General features: G+C 33.5%; 1 protein-coding gene across 2 annotated transcripts in view; it reads right to left on the minus strand.

The window, feature by feature from the left end:
- Nucleotides 1–2,996: 2,996 nt before the first annotated feature.
- Nucleotides 2,997–20,203, minus strand: part of CLGN (calmegin) — a 32,351-nt gene continuing 15,144 nt past the window's right edge. For both annotated transcript variants that reach the window (XM_024246423.3, XM_054553547.2), the window contains 11 exons: nucleotides 19,750–19,891; nucleotides 16,097–16,178; nucleotides 14,469–14,661; nucleotides 12,958–13,147; nucleotides 10,297–10,410; nucleotides 10,024–10,174; nucleotides 8,049–8,264; nucleotides 6,828–6,953; nucleotides 6,457–6,616; nucleotides 4,853–4,953; nucleotides 2,997–3,537 (listed from right to left, as the gene is read on the minus strand). In XM_024246423.3, the coding sequence (XP_024102191.2) occupies nucleotides 3,457–3,537; nucleotides 4,853–4,953; nucleotides 6,457–6,616; nucleotides 6,828–6,953; nucleotides 8,049–8,264; nucleotides 10,024–10,174; nucleotides 10,297–10,410; nucleotides 12,958–13,147; nucleotides 14,469–14,661; nucleotides 16,097–16,178; nucleotides 19,750–19,891 (1,556 nt within the window). In that variant the 3' untranslated portion in view covers nucleotides 2,997–3,456. The remainder of the gene's footprint in view (nucleotides 3,538–4,852; nucleotides 4,954–6,456; nucleotides 6,617–6,827; nucleotides 6,954–8,048; nucleotides 8,265–10,023; nucleotides 10,175–10,296; nucleotides 10,411–12,957; nucleotides 13,148–14,468; nucleotides 14,662–16,096; nucleotides 16,179–19,749; nucleotides 19,892–20,203) is intronic.

Genomic DNA, 20,203 nt, shown 5'->3' on the forward strand with positions numbered 1-20,203 from the left:
GTGCATGTATCCAAAATTATTGCCAGTGGACACCAGAGATTAGTTGTTAAGACCATTTGTAAATCGTGAAAGAACAGATAATGTGAAGACATGAAAGGTTAAGAATTGGAAGAAACTTAATTCCCTCTTACTCTTATCAGAAAACTAGCTGTAGTTTATTTCACTGAAATCAGAGATTAATGGTATTTAAAAGACAAATTTACAAGGCTAGGTGTGGTGGCTCACACCTGTATTCCCAGCTCTTTGGGACACCAAAGCAAGAGGATTCCTTGAGCCTAGGATCTTGAGACCAGCCTGAACAACATAGTGAGACCATATCTCTACAAAAAAATTTTTTTTAATTAGCCAGGCATGGTGGTACTTGCCTGTAGTCCCAGCTACTCGGGAGACGGAGGTGGGAAGATTGTTTGAGCCCAGGGTTCAAAGTGGCATGGTGCCACTGCACTCTAGCCTGAGTGACAGAGTGAGACTCTGTCTCCTCAAAAAACAAAAACCAAACCAAACAAAAAAGGCACATTTAATACAACAGGGACTTTATGTTGGCCATTGGCCTTTGGACCTATGAAAGGGTGGGTTGAGAGAAAACAAGCTGAAGTTGTACATTCATTGTAATCAATTTTACAATGTATTTATTTTGTTTTAAAATGTAAACATAATAGATGGCTTATCAAGTACTATTAAAACTTGGAAATATCCCCAAATTTTACCAAAAAAGTATTCATTTAACAAACACAAAATATGTGATAACTATGTTAGGTATTAAAAGCCCATTTTTCCAGTTATCATGTTGCCCATCTTCTCTAAACTACCCTACTTTTCCATGCATTCTCTCTCCCATCAACTTGCCCCATATCTGACCTTTCAGATTAGGGATAATTTTATTTCCCAAACTCAGCTCTCATACCATGGAAATACATGGGAGTTATATACTTTTGGGGGGGAAGAAATTGTTGAAATTTATGCAGATATTCTTTTATGTTTTAATAAATCACATATAAAAGATTTAGTTATCTTACTTTAGCCATCTTATAATCTTTAAATCCTGCTAAAGTTAAAACATATAGCCACAATTGAAAAGAGAACAAAAAACTGTTCACAGATCCCTAGAGTGTAATGTATTTATGTTTTAACTATTCTGAATAGTTTCTATTAAATACAAAACCATTTTTGGACTAGAATTCTGAAATTTTACCATACATTAAGTTCATTTCTAGTGGTTCATTTTAACATGTAAGCAGTTCCATCATGTTTCTCCTCCAAATGTGGACTGATACCTCAAAAAGACTAATTCTAGAAACATGAAGTTTTCCTGGAGAAATGATTAATGGAAGCAAGACTATCAGTAAAAAGTATTCAAGAAAAGGGACGTTGCTTTACGCTGATCAAATTAAAAAGCCTCTGAAAAGGCAAACAAAAATAAAGAAAAGCAAAATACACTATTTCTCTCCTTTATGGATAAAATGTAGGTCATTTTGAACAATAAAGTCAGGGAGTAAAAGGAAAAAGCCATTTGATTATTAAGAAAGACTGTCTACTGCATGGATATAGTACAGGTCATACATTAGAGTTTTAGTTTTGGTTAAACCTGTCAGTTATGGTACATCCACAAAGGAGTGTGTGCACAGGAATTAGCAGTGACTTGGGAAATTCAGTTGCTCAAATTTTACCACTGCAAGCTCATGGAGTTTAACCAAACAAATGAATCTGCAACCAAGAAAGTAAAAAAAACATAAACAAGCTTTAAACAATCTTTAGAAAAAATGTTCACATGCAAGAGACTTCCCAGGCAAGAAGGTTTTGATTAAAAAAAAATTATCTCCCGAAGTAGTGTTTTACCTTCAGAAATATTCTCATCTAGGATTATTACACTCCAAATGCAAAGTGAGCTAGAGAGGGAGAATGCTTGCAAGATGTGTTCAGTTCATATTAAATAAATACAAAGTACGGCTAAATACTATGTATTAAGATTTTCTAGCACCAATTTATAGAAGTTCAGAGTATAGCAATGGAGTAAATAACTTATTTTCTTTTTCAATTCACTCTTTGAAATAAGGAGTGAATCGTATTAGTGGCTATGTTTGGCTTCTTTCAGTAAAAGCAGAAGCTAGAGACTTATTTTCCTTATTCACAAGTTCTAAATTTACCTACTGGAGAAGGAGTTATATGGGAACCTGTAACAGTTTAGGGCTTGCCCAAATATGGGGTATGTGTACTTCTATGAAGGAATCCAAAATCTTACCTAACATGCGGAAAGTTTTCTAGGTAGTTAGTATTCAAGTAGTTCTGTGGTCTCAAAGATTTAGATCCTCTTCCAAAGAGTCTAAACCTGTTACCCAGACATAAGAATTTCATAAATAAAATATTTTAAGTGAAACAACACAGCTCCATTTTAATGTAGTCTAGTGACGTGGTAACTGCTTTAAAAAGAAAAGCAATAGTAATAGTTGCTCCTATCCACCTCAGTGGCAGCTTTGAAGCTATTCATAGATGAGATGACAGACTTAAAATAGATTGAAACTTGTTCAGGAAAAAAAAAAGATAAAAATACAAAAGCATTCCAACCCCACTGGAAACAAGAAAAAAATATATATATAAAAGCATGATGAATTGAAATCAGCCATTAGAATCCCTTAGTAATAAGGAAAATAATATAAAGCCTCCCTAATAATAACCTGTCAAATAGGGTATTCAGAATGAAAAAATATTTAAATTTTATTTTCAATAGCAACGTATGCATAAGAAATGTTGTGAATGGGGTAAACCACTTTGGCATAAAGCAACTATAAAAACTTGAAAAAAAACTGTACATCATTTTGTTTTGATAAAACCCATTATCTTTGTATTCAAATGTAAAATATGCTGCAATATAATCCAGTGATTTTATGAACAAAGCATGTCTTTAAAGGAATCTATAATTTAAGCAAACAACTCACTATAACTATAATTGGACACAAACTAGGTAAATGTGGGTCATATACAACACTTTCAATTGTTGATAGAATCAAACAACCATACAGAAACTTTATTGCATTTAGCTCTGTACAACAGAACACATGCTCATTTTTATTATAGAACTACCAGTTATATTGTTGTATAGTCATTTAAGTGGAAATTCCAATAGCTGATTTTTCCAATAGCAATGAAGCTGCTACATATTATTTTGTTCTGTACAAACCAAAACTATCTCCAAACAACTAAAACTGTGTAACTTCTAATGGTATTAATCTCTTAGATCCGATATGTAATGTGCCACTTTTATTCTAAATTCAAAGACGAGGTAACTTCAGAGTTGCTTTTTTTCCTCTGAAATGAAGGACTAAAATAAATGTCTGAAAGAATATAATGTTGCTAGATATTAGAAACAGGATGTGCAGACTGATTAAAGTTCAGGTCTGGCATGCTGATTTTTACAATGCCAAACATCCCTCTCAGGAATTAAAAATATTTCAATCTAGTTTAGTCCTTTCGTACTCTTCTTTTGCGTACTGACTTTATCGGCCCATCTCCAGATCCTGTGCTCTCATCTGCTTCTTTCATCTAGAAAAAATAATTATGAAAAGGTTTCTTTTAGTATAACACGTAACTAGTAGATAGTAGTAAACAATATATTATTCTCTAAAATATATGTGCTATCAATCAAGTGCTATTATGAAGGTATTATATGAAATAAAGTTATAGTTATTTCTCAAGGCTATACAAAAATCGATGTATTCTAGCTCACTGACATACACATAAGAAGACAGAAAGACTGAAAGATGGAATTAAGATGTTTTTGAAGGTACACAAAGTGTTTCGTAAAGTAAATTTAAATAGAATACATATTCAAGTAAATGACTGCAGGTATTATTTTAAGAAAGTCACAGCAGAAACAATGATTATTTAAAACTTGGCTCTGGAAGAAATTCTCTTCACCTAGCTCTCCCTAAATATGGATATTCATACTAAATAATGGTCCCCAAAGTCCCTATAAAAACTCAGAGGGCAGGAAGACCAGCAACCAGTATGTGTACTGATTAAACATTAGGAAAGACTTAACAATAATTGCAAATTTATTTGGAGGATTTCTTTAGATAAAATACAAAATTTATTTCATCACATGCAAGAGCAGGCAGAACTGTACTTTTATCCTACCTACATAGTTGGAATGTAATATGTTAGGATGGTGACTCTGTGGGGTAAGGCTATGCAGCTCTTTAAGGGCCAGAGAAAACTGGTTTTTGGTTTATGCTAGGTTAAAAATAAAAAAGAAAAAAGAAAGCTCTGGCTCTAATTATACTCTGGATTTCTCATTCCATAATAACTTACAAAAAAAAAAAAAGCATTGTGCAAAGTTTCATTTTATATCAGGACACAAAAAGGGGTAGACTAATAAGCGGGGAGAAAAGTTCATTAAAGATTTGAGAAAAATACCCTATCAGGCAGATAGTACTCAACTACCCAATGAATGAAATATTTCAAAACGTGAGAGTAAAATGTTGAGACAATAAGGATGTTTTACAACAGCTATAAAAATAATAATGATAATTATCTTTTAAATATTCAAAAAATGTGTTTATTATGCTTTTCAATAGAATTTCAATGAGAAAGTCATAATTTTGGATACATGTATTCTATCTTTATATTTTATAAGTCACAGGCTTGCTCTATACTGTTTTACTAGGCATTAAGACAATATAAATTACAGTATTTTTCTTTCCTTCCTTATGGATATGTTTTAAAAACAATATAGAGGCTCTTATAAAAGCTGAGAGAAATATGGCAAAAATTCTTTCATAAACCAGATTGGTGCTTTTATTGAAAGAACTTTTTATGGATAACAACTATACACAGAAACCAGCTTATTTTCTGTTACCTCATCCTCTGACCCAGACTTATTTGATTTATTACGTTCTTCTTGCCCTTCTATGATTTCGATTTCTTCTTCACTCTTTTCCTCAGGTTCACTTTCCTCTTCTAGAATACAGATTTTATTAAAAGCAAAGGCTCAATAAATTAGAATTTTGCTACTGAAAAGTATTAAATACAATAAAGGGGATTTATTTAAATTCCAAGATTTATTCCAAGATTTAGAAGCAACTTCTTCCATTCAAAAATTTAAAAATTATAAATACTCATTATATTATCATATTTTATAAATGAATCATATTTGAGTTTGGGGACAAGTTTAAAAAAATTCTTAAGCATTCAGTCTGTATGTAATATGAAAACCAAAAAATAATTATCTTTCCTGTGTTCCTGTCTTGGAAAATACTTCCTTTAATTTTTGGTGATCTTTTAATCTTCAATATGTTATTTACTTATGTTTGTTCTCTGTGGACATTATCATGCATTTTTTCAGTTATTGACCCTCCTTAGGATTCCATTTAGCAGAACCTCCAACTTTTGTCATCATTATTAACCAAAAGATATTAATTAAGCACGTCCTAGGAGCTATATAAAGTAAAAACTCCTACCCCACCAAGAATGGGCTTTGGGGAAAGGGAAGTTGAAAAATCAACTCTACTTCTTCCAAGTAGTTCCAGTGTGGGACTACGTGTATAGGTGAAAGTGGTGTTAAGTACCTTTATACAAGCAGGCCCTTCTGATACTTAAATTCCCTCTAAATAAGGTTCATCCAGACATCAATATACTAAGCACTAAGAAGTTACAAAAATAAGGCTGGAAACTTACAACCTGAAATATTTGTTGTTTTAGATACCTATCCTAATACACACATGTACATGTGTATGTATATGTGTGTGTATATATATATATATATATACTCTCTCTTAAAAAATAGACATATATGTGTTTTTAAGTCAACTGTTTCATCAAGTGAGTTAAACATTGTGCTTCAAGACATTTGGCTTGGGACACTGGGCAAATCAATAGTTTTATTTCTACCTCATGTAAGGAGGTCTCAGTGGAGAGCCACCAAAGGGTGACTTCAGTTCTAACATCTTCAAGAGTTTAATATAGGGTGGGAAGGGGATATAGGTTCAGCAATCCTTTCAGAAAATTAATTAAATTATTTCTTCTATATGATAAGCATCTGATTAACAATAGCCATTGGAAGACTTGGTGTTGATTTTGTTGCTGCCATCATCTGTTTTATATCTATTCCTTTTCTACAGAGGCCATGATATATACCCTCTATCACCCTCCATCTCATCTTCTACACTCCCAGAGCCAAGAAACATCCTTGCAAAAAGCTATGGCCTATGGGATTCATTAACTGCTAGGTTCTCAAGCAACTGAACACTATTTAAATCTCCTTCTTCCTAGAATACAAAAACTATAAACAGGGTGGCTGCTCAGAGGACTATTACTCCTTCTTGCCACAGTCACATATTCTTGGGAGATTCAGATGTATAAACTTGATAATAAACAAGTGTAATACCTAGTTATTTCAAGGCAATATACTGTTTTATGAGCTTTACCCAGAGTCTCCATTATAAATCATTCTCGCCGTTTTACCTTTTTCAAGCATTTCACCATCATTTTGCTTTTTTTCCTCTTCCAGGTCTATTGGTTTTTCCAGGGCTGCTTTCTCTTCCTTTCCTTCTTGCTCTAGTACTCCTTTTGTTTGTGGTATACATATGTCGGTTTTTTTACACTCTGTATCTTTATATTTTTTCTGTCGTAGTTAACATAAGTTATTTTTACTAAAGGGAGAGTGCTATTTTGAAAGTTTTTTTGCAATAATTGATAACATACATAATGAACTATCAGTAAAACTTATGAGACATTTAGTTTATTACTTTTAAGAATCACTTGCTTAATTTATAGAACTCCTAAACAATAAGAAATTTGGGGGAAAAAAGTTGAAGGAAATCCATTTTCTTTACCTTTACTTTTCTTGGCCAACAAAATGAAGTAATAAATGCTATTGGCACTCCTGCTGTCACAAGATAAATCAACCAAAGCCATGGGTGCCCTTCAGCAGCTGCCATTAACTGTTTTAATACACCAGGCTATAGACGAGATAAGCATAAAAATGCAATTCAAATTTTACAAACCTTTACTGGGTAACACAAGATACAAAAAAACTTATTTACTCAGGCATTTTTCATTAAAGAGTAATGAACTTGTAAGTAAAAGAAGTTTCATTTTCCCACCTTATACTTTGTAAAGTCTAATTTAATTATTAGCATGCATCACTGAGTGAGACTTGATAGCAGAAGATATGTTATGACAAAAGTGGAAACTTCTAACATACTGGCAAGAAAAATGGTAATTTTCCTTTTTGGTAAATTTCAGAATAGAACTACCTTTTATGGATGTATTACCTGGTTTATTTGAAGTGATCATTCATTCTGTACTTTTAAAGAACTTATAAAAAATCATACCTCAGAATTGTTTTCTTTTTTATATAAACACATTTCACACGTAAGACCCTCAGTAAGGATATTATTTCTCTTATTAAAATAAAATTTAAAAAATCAAATGTTTTAGTTACAAGAGGTTCAAAACAAGAATCCCTCTTCACCTACTCTTTTGATGGTTTTTTGCTAGTGACCCAAGGAACCAAATGTAAGGTAAGAATTTTTCTTTATAGCAACTGAATTTAATGATACATCTTCTAAGCTGCATTGTGTTGAAATATTTAGCCCAACCTTTTCTAAATAGTGTTAAGGTTTCGGGAAAAAACTGGAACAGAATTTAATAACATTAAACTATAAATTCTTTGTACATTCCTCTAAGTAAAAAATAGTTAAAACAAACAGTAATATTTAGATTATCATTATCACTTAGGCCTTGAACTGGCAAGATGACAAAGATATTAAGTAGTCTTCTTCTATGAACAGTAAATAAGCATTAAATCCCATTAGCGATATTATAATTTAATGAATAAAATGACTTACATATGCATATATAGCTCATAATGAAGTAACATAAAAAGCCAAATATTCTGTCTACATAAACTTATTCAAACACATTTCCTTGGCATTTAGTAATTACTGCACATTTATTTGCATTTAAAAGAGCCATTTGAATAACCTACAACCAAGACCAAATCTTATTATTATTCATAGTTATATCACTACTGCTATTGGTCAACACCATACCTCATTAGCATTTGCTATCATTATTTTCCATCTCCAACCATCTGCAGCCCAGTGATCTGCTACTTCCTTTTCCGAACAGATAATAAAATTATCAAAGTAGATATCAGAGGTCATAGACCAAAGCTCTAAACCAAGAGCACTGAAAGAAGTCAGAAGAAATGGATGATCATCTACGAAATAATCTGGATTAGGAATTTTTCGAGGACTCCAGATTCCCTGGAAGAAAAGTAATTGAAGACATTTTCAAATAAAATAACTTCATTATAAATGCTGCTTAATAAGTAGCTGCTGTTGAATGAAATTCTCAATGCTAACTGGAAAAAAGAGAATTTTAACTGATATTAATTCATTAGTAATATACTGGATATAAAATCTTGTTTCTTTTGCTTTGTACACAATGTTCCCTATGAGTGATACTAACTTTAAATTCTGCAAAAAAAGGAAAAGGGAAAATCCAACATAAACAGAAACGTGAATAAATTTCACAATGTGTCTACTTTGGACAAAGTTTTAGATTTAGTAAAGTTATTCATTGCAAAATGTTATTCAAGTTGTCCAAATCAGAAAGATCATTGTATAGCAAAAATGGAGCTACTCCATTTAACATGTACCCATGACAGATATCATTAATCAGGTATGGTTGAATCTCAGAACAACTACTCAACATAAAACTTCCATTAGATCTTAAATGATTAAACTGTCAATTAAATCGAATACATTCAACAATATCATTGCTCATTGACTCACTCCACCATCACATGTATGTATTTTGGGCCAGGCACTAAGCCAGATGATGGAGACATACATGGTTCCTGTATTATGGAGTTTAAAGTCTAATAAAAGAGACGGACATTAAACAAAAAAATTTACCAAAAGAAACATTTTGTCTTAAATGCTTTTAATAAAAACTACAGTGAGTAATTAGAATATGAAACTGCATATATATAATGTTAGAACGTATCCATAAATAATTACAAAGATAAAAGTAGAGGGTTAAGTGGATAACATAGAAACTTTTAATATAAAAATCTAGATACACTCAAAAGATGTCGATGGATATCAGAAAAAAATCAGGGCTGGGCTCGGTGGCTTACTTTTGTAACCTGAGCATTTTGGGAGGCCGAGGCGGGTGGATCACGAGGTCAGGAGTTCCAGACCAGCCTGGCCAACATGTGAAACCCCATCTCCACTAAAAATACAAAAATTAGCCGGGCATGCTGGGGTGTGCCTGTAATCTCAGCTACATAGGAGGCTGAATCAGGAGAATCGCCTGAGCCCAGGAGGCAGAGGCTGCAGTGAGCCAAGATCACGCCAGGTTTTTTTTTGTTTTGTTTTTGAGTCTTGCTCTGTCGCCAGGCTGGAGTGCAGTGGCGCGATCTCAGCTCACTGCAATCTCCACCTTCAGGGTCCAAGAGATTCCCCTGCCTCAGCCTCCTAAGTAGCTGGGACTACAGGCGCATGCCACCACATCTGGCTAATTTTTTGTATTTTTAGTGGAGACAGGGTTTCACCATGTTTGCCAGGGTGGTCTCCATCTCCTGACCTCGTGATCTGCCTGCCTCGGACTCCCAAAGTGCTGGGATTACAGGTGTGAGCCACCATGCCCGGCCAAAAATCAGAATTTTAATAATACTAAATAATAAGTACATTAATTAAGCACAGGCATTAATGACTAAAATGTACAATGTGAGTCTATTTGATCAAAATTCACTTCTTATATTTACTTCTAAAATAGAACTTTATTTCAAAGTGAGCATCAACTGATAATTAGGGAAGAATATAGTATGAAGTGATTTATTTCCCCAGAAAATTAAATAATTGATGCTCTACTTTTAAAATATAAATTAGTTGGGGTCTATTTTCTTTGACATCTTAAAATTAAAAATGAAACTTCCAAAAATTGACGTAGGTAGATATTTAAATAGAAAAGATCACATTTTTAACTTCACTAAATAATTCAACAAACGGTTGTTACCTGATAGTTAGGATTATCGACCAGTGGAGGTCTCCATACTCCTTTGTATTTTGGGTTATCTATCATGGGAGGTTTCCACTCACCACACCCAATCCGACATGCTGGATTAAGAATCTGAGGTGCCTCCCATTCTCCATCCATGTCTTCATTCCTTAGGATATTAAAACAAAGCAAATACAGTAACCTCAAGTCTCAGACCAGTCATATAAACTAGTAACAAAAATGCATGTAAGAAACATTTGAAATCGACATTTGAAGATGAAGAGTGCTTACCAGTCATCAGGTTTTTCAGCATTAGGATCAGGGATAAATTTTGGTTCATCATCAAGCCAGCCAGCAGGTTTAACAACATTTGAATCTTCTATTTGGGCGGGTTCACTTTCATCCCTGTAAATACAACGTTTTATATTACTAATTATTCAAAAAGTTTAAAAATGCATGTTACAACACTAAGAAGGTACCATAAAATTATTTCCCTCCCTTTTGTTTGTGCTGTTATTTGTCCTCATCTACCACCCACCTAAATCTTCTGCTAACTTGCCAATTTTTGGTACATATTCCCTGTTGTGCTCTATGTATACATGCACACACGTAAACATTCTTTTTTAAATACAAATGATAGCATTCTATACATAATGTATTAGACCTTGCTTTTGTTACTTAAAAACTCAGTCATTCATCAACAAATATATATTGCATGCTTACTATGTGTCAAAACTGTTCTAGAAGCTCCATTATTATTATTTTTTTCTTGAGGTGGAGTCTTGCTCTTGTTGCCCAGGCTGGAGTGCAATAGTGCGACCTCGGCTCACTGCAACCTCTGCCTTCCGGGGTCAAGCAATTCTCCTGCCTCAGCCTCCAGAGTAGCTGGGATTACAGGCACCTGCCACCAGGCCTGGCTAAGTTTTTGTATTTTTAGTAGAGATGGGGTTTCACCATGTTGGCCAGGTTGGTCTTGAACTCCTAACGTCAGGTGATCCACCCACCTCAGCCTCCCAAAGTGCTGGGATTACAGGCATGAGCCACCATGTCTGGCTGGAGCTTATATATATATATCTTCATTCTTAACAGTTGCATAGTTTTCTACTTGAGGATACACCATAATTTATTTAGCTTATCTCCTCTTGGAGGACATTTAGTGTTTCCAAAATTTTACTATTATTAATACAAACAATGCTAGAGTGAATGTCCTAGAATATATGCCATTTCTCATCTGTGAAAATATAATTGTTAAGAGTATGGACATTTTAAATTTTGATAGTAGCATCCAAATTACTCTCTGTAATGGTTACACTCCATGTCCGGTTCTACCAGCAGCATGCAAAAGTACCTATTTTCTCCTGTCCTTGAGAAGAGTGTTACCAAACTTCTTGATTTCTGCCCATGTGGTAGGTGAAAAATGGTATCTCACTGAACTTTGAATGTACATTTAGTAGCATAAGTGATATACAAAAACTATTTTTTCTTAGCTCATTACCTTTATACTAAGAAATTAGCTCTCTGTCAGCTATATGATTGAAAATAATTTTTCCTGGTTCTTGTGTGTTTTTTGAAATAGTTTAGGGAGGGTTTTTTTTTGCAATATAAAAATCATTTATTTTCATGTAGTTGAACTTATTTTTAAAGGATTCTTGAATTTTATGTCATATTTGGAAAGTTCTTCCCTATTCCAATATAATTTTTAAAACTCTCCTTATTTAATTCTACCATTCTTATTTTAAAAAGAACACTTAGGCTGGCATGGTGGCTCAAGCCTGTAGTCCCAGCACTTTGGGAGGCTGAGGCGGGAGGATCACGAGATCGGGAGTTCGAGACCAGCCTGACCAACATGGAGAAACCCCATCTCTACTAAAAATACAAAAATTAGCCGGGCGTGGTGGCACATGCCTGTAATCCCAGCTACTCATGAGGCTGAGGCAGGAGAATCGCTTGAACCCAGGAGGCAGAGGCTGCAGTGAACCGAGATCATGCCATTACACTCTAGCCTGGGTGACAGAGCGAGACTCCATCTCAAACAAAAACAAACACAAAAACAAAAACAAAACACTTAGTAAATTCTGAAGTATATAAACATAAAGTACTGAACTACTAATACAATTTTCATCATTACAGAAAGATAGAAATTTTAAACAAGAGGCCACTTCATGATTTTCCATATGAGTTACAAAATAAACAGAAATAATCAACTTTACAAATGTACAGATTTGTGCTTGCCTGATACCAATGTCATCTTGAGTTTCCGAGTGCTCAGAGTAACCAAAAGTTAAAATTTAATGGAGCATTTCTTTTAGTACTTTGTAAAACAAATTCTAACACATTTCAACAATCAGAATGAAGCAGTTATATGTGGTTTCTCTCATTTAAGGGCGAACACACTCTTTTTTTTTTTTTTTTGAGACAGAGTCTTGCTCTGTCACCAGGCTGGAGTGCAGTGGCACGACCTTGGGCTCACTGCAGCCTCTGCCTCCTGGGTTCAAGCAATTCTCCTGCCTCAGCCTCCCAAGTAGCTGGGATTACAGGCAGCTGCCGCCATGCCCGCTAATTTTTGTGTTTTTAGTAGAGATGGGGTTTCGCCATGTTGGCCAAGCTGGTTTCGAACTCCTGACCTCAGGTGATCTGCCCACCTCGGCCTCTCACACACATACAATAAAGATCAAACTAGGAATGAAAATTAAAGCATTGGTATTTTGGATTTATGAAATTTTTAATCCACAGCATTGAAAACATAAAAAAAAATATATTGAAAAATGCAACATAATTATCAATAGAAATAAAAAAATATTACAGGGAGGGAAAATATTTCACCCAAAATACTAAAAATAAGTAGTTCTGATGTTTAAAAATATAAACTTCATTGGTTGTAAACTTCACTTATATGTTGTTTCATTACCCAGTTATGCCAAATAATGCTTTGCTACCGAATTATTTGCTTACCAGTCTTCTGGTTTGATGGCAGAAGGATCAGGAATTTTTGCTCTTTCATCCCATTCCTCAGGTTTTTTATCATTGGGATCTTCAATTTCTTTGGGAGGGTTGATAGGAGGAACCACATCCTCTAGGAGGCTTCCTTTGTTTACAACTGTTTGATCAACTAACACCTCAAATGTGTCATCTGGATTCACCACTAAGGGACCAATTTAAATATATTATAGTTATCATTTTGATAGATGCTTTAAAGATAATCTTCTAAACAATGTAACTACCCTTAACTCCATGGGTAAAGCTTTTTTCCCAACCAGAAATAGAGGAATAACCAATGTATTGAACTAAAACATTCTAAAATCACTAGATATATTTCCTAAAGATAAAATTTTGTTTTAAACTGCATTTTTTAAAATAAAATGCTCCATTACTTCTCAAATAAAAAATAATACCAAATAGCTCTGTTTTGGGACTCATAACGAGTCAGCTTCACTCTTTTATAGTTATAAAATACAAGCTAATCTTTTTCAGCATTTAATTTTTTGATACCATCTTAAAGTGTTGTCAGTATAACACAACAAATTAATTTATTCTGTTCTAGTAATATTTTTTCATTATTTCTACAGTTTGCTTGGTGTTCCCCAAAATGCCTAGTTTTATTTTTCAATTATTTCATAAAGATATTTATTATATCACGTCTGATATTGAAGATGAAATGGGCATTGCCCTAGCAGATAAAATGAATGTTTCTACAACTGCAGCATTTGGGGAAAAAGATCGAAATACTTTAATCTTGGGTGGAGTTGAGACGTGAGAAAGGAAGCCAATAGGGCCATTTCAAAATGTCCTATTAGGTTCCAATATGCTCTGATTTTGATAGTTGGCTGACCAGAGCTCTACAGCTATTATACTTGAGAATGGGAGAAACAACTCCTTATGATGTCCCTCACCCCCATATCTATGCAAATTCCTATTTACCTAAGTATATTAATATATGGCTGCTCAACGCTTTTCCTTTCGAAGTACATGCCACAACCAACACGAGGTAGGACATAACAATAATCACAACTGCCTACAGAATAAAGTCTAAACTTTTTAGTTTGGCATTAAGGGCCTCTTCCTTTTTATTTTCTAGTTTTCTGTTCTGGCCTCTTCCTTTTTATTTTCTAGTTTTCTGTTCTTACAGCACCACTGTCACAACGTCTAAAATGTCCTTTCACCGTACTGTCTTCCACATTCTATCTGCACTTTAAGACGAGTTCAAATATAATCTTTCCTAGCTTTGTTCCAAGTCTTTAAGCTGGAAGTAATATTGCTTGTGAACTCTTAGCTGTGCCTCATCTCTCTTTCTTATATGGCACTTCATTTTCTACCTGTGCTGTCATTATACATGTCCTATTTTTTGAAAAAGATAAGCTCCTTCAGGATGGGGTGCATGTTTGTTTTCTTGTAAAGCACTTGCCATGAATATATCAATAGTCAGCAAATATTTTTGAATACATGAATGAGTTAAAAGGGTATACCAAGGGTATAAAGATGAGTCTTCCTGTCTGTAAAGAACTTTTTAAGGTCTACATCGGGAGGTTTGGCATGTTTCTCTTCGAAAACTCCAGTTTTGGGATGTTTATGTCTGAAGATAAAATGAAGTTTATAATCTTCTCCGCATTTATCTGGTCCAAACATAATGATATAGGATGTTTTATCATAAAAGTTTTCCTTCAAAGAGAGATGAGTGTTGGCATTAGTCCAGAATCACAGAGTATTTAATGCATTTCTGTATTTTATCCAATGGGTAGAGTTTACAAAAATATATTAAATGGTAATTCACCAAAGAGCTAGCTATTTAATACAAGTGACAATAAAGGACATGGAAAAATGACAAATTTTACTTCAATATAGATTTTTTAAAGTACACACTACTTCCTGAAGATGTGGGACAGAAGCTGAAAATACTCTAGCAACACCATAATATGCTTTAATTCTCTATGTAAATCTATATTACTAATATTTTTATTGAGAGAATTAGGCATTAGAGGAAAGCATATTTATGGCCATAAGACTAAAATTATTACCCATTACTATTATTTAGGAAGATACCAGAAAATGACCCTCTGAGCACAAGATGAAGAGAGATTCATTCAGACATAAAAACGGACACAAGGACATGCATTTTTCTTTATTTGGCATGGCATAGTGGTTAACAGCATGGGGTATGGAGTCAGATACTGGGGTTCAAATCCTACCACTGCCTCTTAAACTAGTTGTATGTCACCCTGAGTCAAATTTTTTAAAGCTCTCTGCACCTCCATTTCATCACCTCTGAAGTATGGAGATGATAATAGTACCTACCTTATAAGAGTTCTCTAAGGATTCAGTGAATTAATCAGATAAAGTGCTTATAGAAATACTTGGCATTAGATTTTTTTGTCATCCTACCTTCAAGTGTTCACCTAAAACAAGAGCTTCAACATATACTACAATGGCCTCTCCTTCACTTGATCCTAATAATAATGAGTAGTACATGAAAAAGTCTCCCATCTACATTTCATAGCTTATGTACAGCTATGTGTTCTGAAAAATATACCCCTGATGTCTCATCTATCGTTATTTCTGTCATATGCAGAAAGTCTGAAACAGCCTTTTACAGGAGAATGCTATAAGAAATATCCCCACCCTTCCGATGGTCCTAATACAACCTCTTAGAAGTATAAACCTATTTCATCATGAAAAGTTTTTAAAATTAGTTACTTTCCGTGGGTTGCTAACCCCTTTTAATTTGGTTCTTTGGCCATTTTGTTTCACTGCTTTGCTTTGTTATACTTCTCTAAACAAACTTAAGAGTCTTATTCTGTAAAGAAAATAACTCTAAGCTATATTTCAAAAGAATTTATAAGTATCACGTAGTTTTTGTCCTACAGACATGGTAAACTTTTTCATGTTGTTAAAGATTATAAAATTGATGCCTTCAAGTAACATAGCTTTATATAAAACTTGAAGGCGAATTGTAAGAGCTATGTAAATTCACATTGAAAAAAGATATCTACAATTCTTTTCAATTTCAGTTGAAGACAAAATTTTCAGTTTTATCAATTGTTCCTTAAAAATACTTATTAACTTTAATAAGGTTTTCTTAAATATTAAAATATCATACCAGAATCAAATCATCAGTGTCTGCTAGGAGTTTAATGTATGCACCTCCACAATCAATACCATCTTGAAAATTTACTTCATATCTGAATAAAGGGAAAAAGAACCGTACTACTGATAAATAAAAATTACTAATTGCTCTTTAAAATCTAATGTTATTATTCTCAATTCATGTAAGTATAAATTTTTCTATATTATCAGAAAGCTCATATAAAGCATATCTACAACCTATAGGAAATAAGCAGAAACGCTTTTCTACTACTCTAAAACAAGACACATCATTAAAATATAAAAAATATAAAAAATATAAAAAATATAAAAAAAAGAATGATTACCATCAACTGCAGACAAACCAATCAATTTGCTTAAAATTTTTTTCCATCAAAACTGATAAATTAAGCATAAGATACTGTGACTAAAACTACAACAGGAAATTTCAAATTCTGATAAGGTAGGCACTATACTTACACTTTATAAAATAAAAAAAAAAACAAAGGCCATAAGAACCACAGCTACAGCAAGATTTCTACGAAATTGCTAGAGTTCATTACACCTTACCATGTTAAATAAGTTGTACATTTAATTAAATAGCTCCAGCAAAGAGATTCATAATCTCAATCAATAAGCTGGATTTCAGACCTAAACAGCCAGGAGATATGGGAAATTTTCACTGTTTAGTATAACAGCTAAAAGAATGAACATGAGAGTCTCTTATGAATTTACAACACAGTGTAATTCTCAGCAAAGTTTTTTTTCTTTATTGGTAATTTTTAAAAGGAAATAGCCTTGCTACGGCAATGAGGCATAGACTTACTGACGAGATTTTTTTTTGTTAAATTAATGAATTATATGTGACAAAAATCAATGAGGAAATGGCTGTCAAACAGTAAAAACAAAAAAGGTTATTATTTCATTAAATGAATTAAAACAAAAAGACATGAAAACTAGAGAAACAACCAGAAATAATGATCATTTAAATAAAGGACTATAGTTGTAAATGTTTCTGAAGAAACTTAGTGACAAGAAGGTAAAACATGATAGCATACAAAATTTTAACAGTTTGAACTCAATTGGTGTACATATTTTCGATTAAAAAAAGAGGAAACAAAATTTTAAGTATCTCTGATTTGAAAGGTGTGATTTTCTCCTATACTTTCTACCATGCTTTATTTCTTAAGCTATCTACAACAGTGGCCACAAGCATGTACTTTAAAGTCAAAATGACCTGAGAGTTATTCTTGATTCTGCCGCTTACTCTAGTGACTCCTTGGGTAAGGGCAAGTCATTTAAGCTCTAAGTCTCTATTTGCTCATCTATAATATGCAGACATGGCCCATACTTACACCTGAAAGGATTGTTATGATGATTAAAGGATATCATGCCCAATGAGGGGCAAATACATGCTCAAAATGCTTCTATGACAATCAGAAGGAAGGTATTCTTTTGTTCCTTTTCATTTTTTAAATAGAGAACAGTTTGTTTTCCTCAAAGTCTTATCTTTATTTTAAGCAATAGCTGACAAAATTTGTTTTTCATGGAATTTAAGTATTTGAAGACTATAAGTAGAACACATGGTGCATGATATGACTTAAAGGTCACTGTTTTTAGAAAAAAAATTAAAAAGATTTTGCTTTATAATAGGTTATCTGAGGACAGAGCATTCTGTAAAAAGGTTAAGAATTGGAAAAAACAATTTTGTACAGTGGCTGCATAAATGTGAACATAGTTTCGTTGTTCCATTATACCTAGATTCAATCACTTTGTCCATTTCTTATACTGCAAACTTTCAGAGTTTTCAAATAATTAACTTTTACCTAGTATAAATGATTCACAATGGATTAGAGGATCAACAAAATGTTTATCATACAGCTTGACTACTGCTAAACTTCCAGTCATAGGAAAACCAAGGACATATGCAGAGTATATGGTAACCTTAATTTCTTTAGAGTATCATTTCTCAAACTGTTTCATGAAATAGCAATTATTGTTAGGTGGGAAAATAAACTTATGTGATCAGATGTGTTTGGGAAACACAGTAGTAATGCTGAAAACAGGTTTTCATATGTAGAACTTCTCAGTCTTTAATGAGCTAACATACTTCCTTTTTTAATTTTATTTTTATTTATTTATTTAATTTTTTTTTGAGACAGTCTCACTCTGTTGCCCAGTTGCCCAGGCTGCAGTGCAGTGGCATGATCTCGGCTCACTGCAAGCCCTGCCTCCCGGGTTCACGCCATTCTCCTGCCTCAGCCTCCCGAGTAGCTGGGGCTACAGGTGCCTGCCACCACACCCGGCTAATTTTTTCTATTTTTAGTAAAGACAGGGTTTCACCATGTTAGACAGGATGGTCTTGATCTCCTGACCTCGTGATCCACCGGCCTTGGCCTCCCAAAGTGCTGGGATTACAGGTGTGAACCACCACGCCAGGCCTTTACTTCGTATTTTTTGAGTTAGGATATTCTTCATCTTCAATTATATTCATATATATTAACATGTACACAATTTGGGAAAAGCAGTTTTATAGTAAAGTTACGTCGTAAATCAGCATTTATAGCATTGAATATAAATCTCTTCATTTTATTTACCCCATTTCATTTTATCAGTATTAAGAGGAGACAAACATTCACTCTCCTTTGAATTGTTTTTAAACATATGAAAGACTGCAATTCTTGGTCCTCTTTTTTTTTTTTTAATTTCTTTTTTTCTTTTTTTTTTGAGGCAAGATCTCATTCTGTCACCCAGGCTGCAATGCACTGGTGTGACCTTGGCTCACTGCAGCCTCGACTTCCTGGGCTTAGGTGATCCTCCCACCTCAGCCTCCAGAGTAGCTGGGACTACAGTCAGGCACCACCATGCCTGGCTAATTTTTAAAATTTTTTTGTAGAGTCGGGGTTTCGCCATGTTGCCCAGGTTGGTCTTGAACTCCTGGGTTCAAGCTGTCTGCCCACCTAGGCCTCCCAAAGTGCTGGGATTACACACATGAGGCATGAGGCACCATGCCAGGCATGGTGGGGACGTGGAGAGGTTGAAAGAAAGGATTATCTATGAGAATGTGACCTTTAAAAGGGGTCCATGCTTGAAAGACACTGGTATTCATAAACATTTATTTTTGAAATAAATTTTCTGCCTTTGAATATTATCACTGGTTTAATAGCAATATTTATTATTCTGTTCTGAATATATTAAGTTTAATAATTTGATAACAAGTAATTTTAAGAGTAAAACAAAAATGGTGACTTTTACTATGCATTATATAGTTTATGACAGCAGAATTATATATATTACAGTATATATCACATAATTTTTAAATTTTTTTAAGAGAGCCAAACTATTTATTCCTCATTTAGTTAATACATGCACTCAGACCAAAGGAAATATACTGCTTAATAGCCCACATACAACTCCTTGAAATAAACAAATATAAATATTAGTACTAGGCCATAAGAATGGTTGATCTTTGTATAATTTTATCATTTACCTGCTTTTCATTGAAAGGATGGGTATGTTTGTGTGTATATGCACATTTGTGTTTTAACTAAGTGAAACGAAAAAGGAAGATCTAGATTTTTACATCCATTTTCAAAATACAATCTATATTCAGAAGCCAAAGCTAATACAAAATTCAGAAAAAGTATTCAAAAACATAGCAACACTTACTGAACTATCAAGGGTTTATCAGCAAAAATGAAGGGTTTTGCTAATACAGCAGATATTGCATGATGCTTTGCTCTAGATTTTAATACCAGTCCTCTGTCACCAGGTACCTGGTTTTCTTTCAACTCTTCAATTTCCCATCTTCCTAAAAAATAAAGCAAAGCAAATTAAACTAAAACAGTAAACATTGACCTAAGAATTATTTATCAGCAGTTGTGAACAATAATTTTTTTCCAGGAAGGCTGACTTGGGAAAAATAAAAATTTTAAATCAGGAAATATCTCCAACTATATATGTATGCCTGCTCATTTATCTTTTCTTTTCTATCAAAGAATGATTTCATCTTCTTAACTAAAGTTGTGAAAACTAATAGCAAACACTATAGTGTCTAATTAAGTCACTCTTAAAGCTGAATTAGTTTGGTTTTTCTATGAAAGAGTTTTTAATCAATGAAATT

Source organism: Pongo abelii, chromosome 3, assembly GCF_028885655.2.
Source record: "Pongo abelii isolate AG06213 chromosome 3, NHGRI_mPonAbe1-v2.0_pri, whole genome shotgun sequence".
Taxonomy (NCBI): domain Eukaryota; kingdom Metazoa; phylum Chordata; class Mammalia; order Primates; family Hominidae; genus Pongo; species Pongo abelii.